General features: G+C 60.4%; 1 protein-coding gene across 1 annotated transcript in view; it reads left to right on the top strand.

Moving 5' to 3' along the window:
* The window catches only part of GMDS (GDP-mannose 4,6-dehydratase), a 424,316-nt gene extending 419,613 nt beyond the window's left edge, over window positions 1-4,703 (top strand). The window contains exons 10-11 of the mRNA XM_068960695.1: window positions 4,042-4,110; window positions 4,230-4,703. Of these exons, the coding sequence (XP_068816796.1) occupies window positions 4,042-4,110; window positions 4,230-4,292 (132 nt within the window). The 3' untranslated portion in view covers window positions 4,293-4,703. The remainder of the gene's footprint in view (window positions 1-4,041; window positions 4,111-4,229) is intronic.
* The last annotated feature ends 6,597 nt before the right edge of the window (window positions 4,704-11,300 follow it).

Below are 11,300 nucleotides of genomic sequence, written 5' to 3' on the forward strand. Positions count from 1 at the left end.
CTGAGCAGACCAGACGCCTCTCCTCGTCTCTTATCAGCCCTGTCGTTAGAGGGGAGGCCAGGCTTCAGCTCCGTGGGTGCCGACGGCGGGGGTCCTGGGGGTGAGCGGAGCTCCCTGCACTGCGCTCCCCGCCTCTCTGGGACGGGTCACAGCTAAGGACGGGAGAGCAGGAGGCGCTGAACCTGCCCCCGGCAGGCAGGCTCTCCTGCGGGCTTCCCGAGGGAAGGTCCCACTTGGCCCTTTTCCTCGTTCCCGCTGACTCTCAGCTGCACGTCTCCAGCCCGGACTGGGCCAGCGCTGCCCATTGCTGTTGTCCTGAGCAGTTCCGTCTTTCTAAAAAGGAGCATTTCCCTGAGAGGAAGGCGTTAGCATCGAGTTACAGGAGGAGCCAGATTCAGTGGCATTCTTTTATTCCCTGGGAGCCGCAGCCATTCCTCAGTTCTGCTTTTTTAAGCAAAGTGGAAGGAAGCTGCTCAATGTGGAGTGGTCCCCACGCTCGGCTCTTCGGCCCTGGAAGGTGGCTCAGCCTCAGCGGTCCGGGTTGTCTGGGCCCCTTCTCAGTCGCAGGCTGGAGCCCAGCCCTTCCTCTGCACGCCGTGGCGTCTAACAGCCTCCTGCCCAAAGAGCGCCCACCCTCAGCTGTTTCTCCACCTAAACGGATGCCCTTCGGAAAGCCTACAGACAGCCCTGTTAAGGAGACACACCACTTGAAAATAAAATAGATGTTAACTTTCATATGAAAAATCTTCCTAATGTAACTTCAGTGAAAGAGCGAGAGAAAAGAAACGAGAGTATGTGATAGACTTTGCCTAACAGCTTTCCCCGGGTGATTTTCAGGAAAGTGGGTGGGCAGCCAAGGGCTTAATGTGCTGAATAATGACCGGAGCACAGGGGAAAGGAGGGAGCCCACCCGCTGGAGGTGGGTCCTCATCCTGGCAGAGAAGAGACGCCCCCCGGGTGCGGAGAGCGGCCTGGTGAGGTGGCGGCCGGCAGCGCAGGCCTGCTCTCCCAGCTCTGTGCTGACTCCTGGGGGCTCAGGAACTGGCCTAATGACTTTTCCAGGATCTGGCCTGGCCCTTTATCACTTCACTGTAACAAGGACAGAAACCAGGAAAGCCAGAAAAATTACTGCAGCAAAACATGCTTCCTACCTGCGTCGATTTGCCACTCTGCCCACGGGCACTCGGGCCCTAGGCCTCCAGGCTGGACCCAGCCGTCGGAGGACGAGCCCTGAAGGTGGCCCCGGAGTCTGCGGACCCGGAAGAGCCAGGGCGTCTGCACACGGGTGTCTGTGCCGCCCCGCCGCTGGGACCCGCTCAGCCAACCCTAATTGAATCCGACAAGAATAAATCACAGGCTGAAACTGCAGTGCTCACCTAAGGAGCAGCCGTGGAAACGGGAGGACACCCAGAGCGGAGCTCAGGAAACGTGGTCTTCACGTAGAAATGCCTCACATTCTTCCCAGAGCGGTCCTGTCTCCCTTCTAAAGAGAAGGCCAGACCACCCAGCGCACAGCGTGCATTTGGGAAACTGTGCATAAAATCATCACGTCCCTTCAACTCCAGCCGCTGCTGTCAGACTGAGGCTTCAAGCCTGTAAATAAAGGAGGAGCTGAACTGTCAGAAGAGAAGCAGAGAGCAGGACACGGCTGGCTCCCCGCCTGTCCTCAGAGCCGCTCCCACGCGAGTGGGGAGCGTTTGGGCTAGGAAGGACGCTGGGCCGGCCCCAGGCCCGGGCCCCACACTCCCTCCCCACTGGCCAGCCTCGTGTACCCCAGCCCGGGCCCCAAACCTTGCGGCCCAGCTGTTTACCTTTTCTGTAACGGACTCACTGGGGACAAGCAGGAAAGCCACTCAAGAGGGGCTGAGTATAAAACAAGCCGGGTGTCCCTGTCTTCCCTAGAAGGGGCCGGTCTAGGTGTCGGCTCTGACACAGCAGCTGGCGTCCAGAGCCGACGTTTTGTTTTAATGGAACCTCATCCTTTTCCTTCACAAGATCTCTCGGTCTAATTAAATTTCAGGGAGACAGCGCCTTGGCAGAGGCGAAAGCTAGCTGCTGGGCTGGAATGTGGGAGCTGGGCTCAGAACTGCATTGGGAAGCTTTACTGGTGCGTCTCTGGTTTCAATGAGACCCTTGCACGGTAGCACGTCTGTTTCTGAGCTTTTGAAAGCCATTTTTCTTCTTCCTTAATTGTAGTTCCCTACTTGTTTTTAGATTAGGAGCTGCTTGTAGAAAAATACAGGAATCAGAGCTACAATGCCGAGCGCCCTTCCCGAGCCTTCTGCAGCCAGGCGAAGTGGCACGGGGCTCGGGGCCCTGCACCCTCACAGAGCTGGCGGAGTGGCAGGTGCGGGACCGGGACCAACGGCGGCCTGCCCCCTCCTCCCGCAGCCGAGCCTGACCGCTGTGGGGCCTGGGGCTCTGCTTTACAGCTCCCGCTGGGGACACAGACAGAATGTGTGTCTTTGTGTGACTCTCTTCTCCAGCAGAAGTAGCCTCGAAGTCTAGACACGTTTACTCGGGGAGAGGAGAGAAAAATAAATTCACTCGTTTTTCCGCATTTATTTCCAGCTCCATGTAGCACTGTGTTAAATTGCTGATCAGTAATATCTGCCCCTACTTTTCCTGAGGACTCTGCACGTGGACTTTCAGGGCCAGCAGAAGTAACTTGTTTGACTTTTATTAACGCTGGAGGCCAGGGCAGCCCTTCAGTGGAGCCCTTTGGGAGCTTGCTTGAGCCCAGCCTGAATGTGGGGCTGGGTGTTGGAGAGGCGCTGGAAGGGCCATGCTGGCAGACGGTGCAGACGTGGGGCCAGGCCGCCCCTGCGTCTGCCTGTGTGGATCCACCTTGCAGAGCCTGAGTTGACTGACGTGGGGCAGAAACGTTTCAGCTGCATCTTGAGCATCCGTTAGGCTCCTCGCTGTGGTGGTTTGAGGCTGTCCTTCAGTACTCCGTGTGGCTGGGAGAATGTCTTCCCTGGGGCATGGGGTGCTCACGCAGCCTGGTCTGTTTCAGAGCCCCTCTGTCTCCTTTTTCTTCCCTCTCTCTCTTCTCCCTCCTTCTGCCCTCACTTTCTTTTTGGAAGCATCTTGAAATTCTCATTTCTCATCCTCCCATCCATCAGTTGTGGGCAGGGGGGCTCCGCTGGGCCGGGTGGGTGGGCCCTCTCCACTCTCCCCCGGTTCCCTTCCCAGGCAGTCCAAGCAAGGCAACCCGGAGGTTCTCAGCCCCTCCCCGTCCAGGGAGGCCCAGCAGGGACCGGTTGAGTCATCGTGTCCTCTTTTATGTGTTTTTATATTTTGATAAGACCCTGTCAGCTGGGGAGAGAAACTCACCACTGAGCAAATGAGCCGCAGTGGGACCGGGGGCAGGGAAGGGGCAGAGGAGCCGGGGCCCTGGGTCGGGGGAGTTGGGGCTGGGGGCGGGAGAAGAAGCCCTTAGATTAGCAGCTCCAAGGAAGGCAGGGACCCACAGAATACCCTGGACCTCAGCTCTGAGGGTGGCAGTGGGGGTCAGTAAAGAGGGGGCGGCTCAGAGGCCGGTTCCTGCAGGTCAGGTGTTGGGCGAGGGGCTGTGAGAGCAGGGAGAGGGAGCTGGGGCAAGCAGGGGAGGGAAGGGAGGGGGCAGGAGGGAGGGGGCGGGAGGGAGGGGGCAGGAGGGAGGGGGCAGGAGGGAGGGAGGGGAGGAGAAAGGGAGGAGAGGGGGAGGGGGGGAGAAGGAGGGGCGGGGAGGGGAGAGGGAGGGGCGGGGAGGGGAGAGGGAGGGGCGGGGAGGGGAGAGGGAGGGAAGGGGGGAGGGAGGGAAGGGGCTTGGAGGGGGAGGGGAGAGGAGCCGGGAAGCAAGCACCGTGGGGGGCGGGCGGGGGGGTGGCGCCCCTCTCCTCCGAGAGGCCCACAAGGCCCTCAGAGTGCGTCCCTGGGGCGGGACTCGGGGCTGCGGCGGGGACCCGCCCAGCTGCGCCTGCAGGAGCCGTGAGGCCGCGGGTGACCGGGCCGAGGCCGCCACCGCCTGCCCGACCGTGCGCCCGGTCCCGCCCGCAGGACTTTCTGCAGGGAGACTGCTCCAAAGCCAGGCAGAAGCTCAGCTGGAAGCCTCGGGTCGCCTTTGATGTGAGTCTCCGGGGCGGGAGGGGCCCCGGGGGTGGGGGGGGTTCTGGGGGGCCGGGGTGGGCGAGGAGGGCCCGGGGGCCGGAGGCCGGGGCTCCCCCTGACCCACGCCCTGCCCGCAGGAGCTGGTGCGAGAGATGGTGGAGGCCGACGTGGAGCTCATGAGGACCAACCCCAACGCCTGAGCGCCCGGCTGCGCCGCGCCGGGACCCAAGCTGGCCGAGGTTTGCGGCAGGCGGGAAGGGCCCGGCCGATTCCCTTTCCTCCTCCGATCGGTTTTGGAATCAGATGTTTTAATCACTTACTCACTTCACTGGAAATTATATCCCAGACAACTGAAATTGTGGGGCTTTCAAATGGTTTTTCTCTTTTCTTATTAAAATGAGCCTTTCTCTTAATCAGCATTAACACAGTCCCTGTGGATACTGTCTCAAAGTTATAAAAGCATCAACTGTAAGGACCCCAAACAAAAAGTCACCCAAATCCATGCCTTGGAGTGGTCTCGGGCCTGAGCCTGCCGGGCCGCACGCCCTCCTGAGTCTGAGCGGCGACACTGCCGTCCCCTCCTGGTGACAATAAGCCGCTCTGTGCAGCCGGTCTGGAAACCCAGGTCCTGCAGAAAGGCGGCATTCACAGCAGCTCTGGTCTACAGCTATAATTAGAACCCACAGGGCTCCCACCATCTCAAAAGAAGGCTTGAGAAACAGGGAGGGTTAGAAGAAACTTGAAGGAAGGTAAATATTGCTGGAACATTCCAGGCCAGGCCCCTGGGTGACCCAGAGGTCTCTGAGCCCATGCCTTTGCTTGTGGTCTAGAGTCTTACACACACTACTTATTTCCAACCTCCTCTCAGTACTAGATCACTTTTCAAATCTAATTTTTACTTAGTCATTCAACCAGTTTATATTGAGTGCCTGATGTATGCCAGACACCGTGCACGTGAGCCACACGAGGTTAATCAGAAATCCGGTTTCGCTGAGAGCATCATTTAGTGGCCTGGCTTTCACCGCGTGTGCTCCTGCGACGTGAACAGCGCGTCTGTACAGCGTCAGGCAGGTGGGACACGCGTGTGGATTCACCCGCACCAGCAAGCGTTTGCATACAGGTGGAGCCTCTGCCTGAGAGGCCGTGTTTTGCCCCAGAACAGATTGGGTCAGGACTCCTCTCCCCCTCACTCCCCCTCCAAGGAAAATAAAATAAAACTTTACAGCAAATGGAATCCCAGCCTTTGCACATGCTTGTGAGTGGGGCTGAACTACTGCTGAATGTCCTCGCGAGCAGGTTTATGATCTGGGGAGGACCTGGGCTCCAGGCTGGTGGCTGGAGAGAGGGCTCTTTGTGTGGCTGCTCCAGTTGTGAGAGCCTGCTGGCCTGGGGCAGCCTGGCTCCCATGGAGCAGAACCGGGGGCCCGAGCCGGCCCACCCGGGTCTTGGGCTCGGGAGCTGCCCCAGGACAGACCTTCTCCCAATCGGGACGCTGCTAATTGGAAACAGATGGTCCCAGGAAAGCTGGGCCTCCAAGACTAGGCAGGCTGGTGGGCACACACACACACTCACACATACAAACACAAATACAAACACACACCAACAAACATGCCAGCTCTCACACACACACACACACAATGCAAACCCGCTGTCACAAACACACTTAAACGTCTCCCAAACACACACCTTCACACACATTGCAAACCCGCTGTCACAAACACACGCTTAAACGTCTCCCAAACACACACCTTCACACACATTGCCCTTGGCCTGGATGCGGTGGGCAGACCCCTCCTCCTCTTCCTCTGACCCCCTGAACCCTCCAGCCCTTCTCACACCGGCTCCCAGGGCTCCGTGCCGTTACCCAGCGGCTCCTCAGTGAGCACTGGAGGGGGTCCAGGCAGGGGGTTAGCAGGGCTTCGGTGGTGCCCTGGGGTTAAATTACTCTCAAAATGGCCTGGAGCATCGGGCTTCAAGGACACAAGAAGTATTTGGGTTGCAGCCTTCTCTCTTTTCCCATATTTTGGATGGGGAGGGGGTAATCTGGCTTTCTGACCTCCCCGTGTGTGCTTAAGAGGGCGGAAAGAGAACAGAGAACGGGGCTGCTTGAGTATCTCTGCGCTTTCTTTCTGTGCTGTGAATTTCACTTAGACATCCTTTAACACAATTCTCATTAAAGGGTTTCTTTTACCTTAAGTCTCACTTCAATTTCAACAAATTTACTTTCCCCCTTTTCTCTCCTCTGCCAGTTTTGAGTATTCATTTTAGATGTGGTAAATTATCTTCCACCTTGATTTTTCAAGTGGAAACTAAGAAAGTTAAGCTTTACACTCCAATATGAGAGCAGAGCCTGTCAGGCCCACACTGGCACCCCCATGAGCAGCGAGGCCCGCGGGTGGTACCGGACAGCCGTGACCTCGGTTCCACCCCCACCTGCCGAACGGTGGCGGACTGTGTGCTGTCGTTGCAGGAGGTCGGGAGGGAGGGCGGCCCCGAAAGCCTTCTGCCCCTCCAGCTGTCCAGGGGTGAGTGTGGACACACAGGCTGGGGCTGAGAGGGAAGGACTAGAGGGCTTGGGGGTTAGCCTCCCCACGAGGCAGCTCCTTCAGGAGCTGGACTCCAGTCTGGGACCGTGCTTGGACACACACCAGCCACCAAGATGACAGGCCCGGGGGTGGTCGGTGCGCCACTGGGGAATGAGACCTTTGCTGTCGTCAAAGCTCAGTGCTGTGCTTAGTCACCCAGTCGTGTCCGGCTCTTTGCAGCCCCATGGGCTGTAGCTGCCAGGCTCCTCTGTCCATGGGACTCTCCAGGCAAGAAGACTGGAGTGGGTGCCAGGCCCTCCCAATCCAGGGATCGAACCCAGGCCTCCCACATCGCAGGCGGATTCTTTGCCTACCATCTGAGCCCCCAGGGAAGCAGAAGGCGAGATCTCCAACTTTTGTTTCAAAATAACCATAAATGCATTGTTTACAAATCATTCTGAAGCCCCTCAAAAAAGCCTCAAAGCACTCCAGGTAGGTTTGCACCAGCAGTTCCAGGTGGGTATTCTCCGATTTAAGAAGTGTGCGAGTCCAAGTGCCCCAGCCATCTGTTTTCCCCAAGGAGCAGCCTTTCCGGTCGGCGGTGTCCGAGGTGGGGGAGGGTTACTGCAGGGTTGTGTGCCTGGACTGGACGGGGGTTTTCAAACACCTCCGCAGCCAAACACGCCACCCACACCTCTCCAAAAATGGCAGGTTTTGATTTTTCGTGCGGCAGTGACGGCTGGGACGAAGCATCCAGTGCCCCTTCCCTGGCGCCGGGCATCGCTGACCTGGGGTCCCCGGATCCAGGCGGTGCCACCACAATCAGCCCACGACCGCCTCTCCAACCGTGCAGGGTCCTGGGCCCGCCGCCGGATGTTCCGCTGCCCCGTCCTGGGCACCACGGCCAGGCCCCATCGTCTCTGCCGGGGGGAGCGGCCCCGGAGGGAGGCCAGTGACCGCGGCCTGACCCCCGCCCCCGGCTCCCACCCTCCCTCCAAGGTCAGGGGTCGCAGGCACGGGTCGCCCCGCTCTCAGCTGCCCCTGTTTGATCTCTGGATTCGGGGACCAGGCGCCGGGCGGAAGCTACTGTGCGAAGGAGCCCCGACGTGGACGCAGGGTCCGCAGCTGCCACACCTACTGCCGGGGCCGCCGGGGGAGCCAGGCGCCCCTCCCCCGGCGCGGGTGGCGGGACACCCCCACTCCCCGCCCAGTGTCCCAGCACCGCGAGCGGAGGACGCGGGAGAACCGCAGTTGAGAAGGGACGCACGGCTCAGCCCCGCGCGGAGCGCCCAAGGCGCGCGAGATGCGATGCTCGGAAGGCCGAGGCCCCAAACGCCCAGCAGCGGGCGAACCGCGGCGGCGGCCGCCACGGGATTCCGAGGAAGGCGGCTCAGATCCGAGGCCTGGGCCCACCGCGAGGCCCCGCTGGGGCAGGAGGGGCGGCCGGGCCGTTTGCGGGGGAGCAGGACCTCGACTGGAGTTCGGCTTGTTATGGCGAGGAGGCCGTCCAGCGAGGCCTTCCTGTCGGGCTGCTGCTCCCCGCGCCCCCGACCCTCTCCCGGGGACGGCCTGCGAAGCCGCGGCGGCGGGCGGGCTCTCAGTCACCAGACACGCTGGACGCCGCGGCCCGGCCTCCCCGACGCCGCGCGCAGACGCCTCGGGGGTGTTTGGCTCCCAGACGGCCGCCCGGGAGCCACAGTGGGGCCTCCGCGTCTCCTCCACGGCCCTCCGCCGCCGCCCGCTGGGACCTAAAGCCCGCTGCCAGCTCCAGCGCATCTCCTGCGGGGTGACCACGCCGAAAGGCCCTTCGGGCCGCACGGAAGACCCTGGGGCGGCCCCCGCCCGGCGAGAACCCAGGCGCTGCGCACTCGCGCACCGGCTCGCTTCCGTGTCCTTGGCCACAGGCACCAGCTGGCCGCCAGGGACGCGGGGCTCTCTCTCCGCACGGGACACAGTCCTCGTCTTTCCCCCACTCGCGGGTGTTTGAGAATCCGATCGCTCCCTAAACATGCGATTTCCACTCCTGCTCGGTTTTCCCAACTATAGCCACTAAGGAGGCCCGCGCAGCCTCGGGCCAGGGACCAGCCTTCACACTGCAGGAAGACAGAGGCCTTAGGAGTTAATGGCCCCCAAAGCGTTGGTTTCCCTGCCTTTTCCCAGGGGTGGGTGATGGGGGAGGGAAAGGTCTGTCTCCTCTCCCTCTCATCTGTCATGTAAATCGTCCCCAAAGCCCCGAAGCAAAGCCCTTCACTCCCCAGCCTCCAGCCTGCGCCCAGGGGAGGCCTCCCCTGCCCCCGAGGCCAGGCCTGGGGTGCCACCGCCCGCTCAGGGAGGAGGCCCACAGCTTTGGCTGCCTGCACACTGCTCACTCGCTCCCTGGGCTCCCGAAATGCAGTCCCAGGGCCACCCAAGTAGCACCGAGCTGTGCTGACTCTGGGGGGCAAAGGAGCAGCCCACACAGGGTCCTTCCTGGGAGTGGCTCAGGGAAGGTAGGGGCAGGGGACAGCAGCGGCTTGGAGGAACCCAAACGCAGAGACAGGAGGGGCTGTGTCGGGGAGAGGGAGGTGGGAGCCACCTGGAGGAGCAGGGGGCCTGGGGAGGCTTCTGGAGTCCCCCAGGGTCCCCACCAGCCACTGGGAGCCGTCCTGCGTCTCCTCCAGGAGCTCCGCGCTTCTCTCCTGCTGAAGACTCCCTGGCCTCTAGGCCAGGAGATCCCAGAGCCCAGGGCATCCCCTCTAATAAGCTCAATATGCTGCAAATTTGAAATCAGTGAGGGAAAAAATCAAGTCAACAGCAACAAAATAATGTGAAGCAGAGACTTCTCTGGAACCGGGTGAGAAGGAGCGGCACGGCAAGGGCCTCGGTTGCCCTCCTGCTCCCTACGCCGTGGTCTGGTTTCCAACAAGGCGGACATGGTCCATTTTGCTCAATTTTCCACTCCTGATCCCTTGGGGAACGTCATGGGGAAGCGGCTTTCACTCCCCTGAATGGGTTTCGGAGCTTGAACTCCTTGGGTTATAACCATCGCCCCTTTTCCAGCCAGATCTAGACCTGGAACCAGCCCGTCCTGCTCCCTGGGGCTGGGTGCCCAAGGCCTGCTAGCCAGCCGGCAGCCACATCCGGCCCAGGCCCAGCGCAGTGGGCGCGGGAGGCAGCCGGCCGGGTGGGGACCCTCTCAGGAGGGGCTTCGGCCCGCAGGCTTCTGTGGAGGCCTGGGGGGGTCGGGCGGGAGAAGGCGGGGGGGACAGAAACCGAGCCAGCAGAGCCGAGAGCCGCCTGCGGATCTGCCGCCAAAGTGGGGCCTGGAGCAGAGGGCCCGATACCCTCTGTCAGAGGAAGGCTGTGTTTAGGTGTGACCGAAATGCCGTTAATAAACAGCTCTTTTCAAGGAACCTCTTGGCCTCCTCGTAAATCGAAATAGTAACTCAGGAAAATAGGGTCTGGAAACCGGCGTTTCAGCCCCAAGCACACGTCGAAGGTTTTCTTTTTTTTTTTTGCCTTGGCCATCCCCTGAATCAATCAGGCTGTGCATCACCCCCTCCCCCGGGCTTCCTGGGGTGAGCACTCTGATCCAGTCTCTGGGTCCTTCTTCTCTCGACCTCCCCCTAAGCTCCCTGCCTGGCTGAAGAGCCATTTGCACAGAATCAGATTCTTGCCCGCCGCCCGCCCGCTTTATCACGTGGCCACCATCGATCTTGCCTCTAAAGCGACATTTGTTTATGACCCGGTGGGAAGGCCTAATGGCTTCAGGAACGGTTCTACGAAATGAGTCCACAGGAGCCCGAAGACTCCGCGACACCAGGCAGGCCATCCCCACGCTGGGCACTGAGCTCCAGAGCAAACAGGCCCCCCAGAAGCTCCGGGCGTGGTGGAAAGAAACTGTCACTCCCACTGCCGCCAACAACAGGGGATGGCCTGGATCCATGGGGTGCCGCCTCCCTCCCGGGCAGCCGGGCCAGCACCATGCCATCCACAACAAAACGGACGGCTCTCCACCTCACAAACCGAGACCCCTCCAAAGGCAACAGGGAGGGGGCGAAGGCCCCCCTCCCTGTTCACCTATCAAAGTTCAGGGGAGCCACAGGGCTGGAAGGCAGGCTTGTTTCCTGACCTTGCTTCTGACCCTGCAGGAAACAGCCAAGGGCTTGCGGGCCCCCAGCACAATCGAGCCTTATTCGCCTGCAGACCTCCATTATTAATGACACAAACTGCGGGCACGATGGGCTGTAAGACGTGTGCCTGTTTGCATGCAGTCTGGTGGAAACGGCCTGCCACCTACATCACCCTGAAGAACAGCACCCACCACCGTGTGACTCGCCAAATGCAAGCCTGGATGAGGCATGCAGTGGGCTGAGAATTGCCTGCTCCCATAGAAACTAAGAAGCGTCCACTGCCACACACAGGACGAGAAGACGTACTTTCCTCGGGCTTTCTACAGAGATGGACTTCCAAACTAGCCCAGTTCCCCCCGCTGGGTCCTGTCTGATGTCCCAGGCTAATTCCAAACTGCGCTATTTGTTCAAACATGAAGGAGTTTCTCAGGATATTTCGCAGCAAAATTATCCTTGTTGCTGTAACAGTTCCAATCAAATATGCAAAGCACTAAGGAACAACTTGGGGTCCCTCCAGAATAAAGAGCCCCAGCCTCCCAAGGATCAGGTGGCAGGAGTCAGCCTTAAACTG

This window comes from Capricornis sumatraensis, chromosome 22 (assembly GCF_032405125.1).
Source record: "Capricornis sumatraensis isolate serow.1 chromosome 22, serow.2, whole genome shotgun sequence".
In the NCBI taxonomy this organism is placed as follows: domain Eukaryota; kingdom Metazoa; phylum Chordata; class Mammalia; order Artiodactyla; family Bovidae; genus Capricornis; species Capricornis sumatraensis.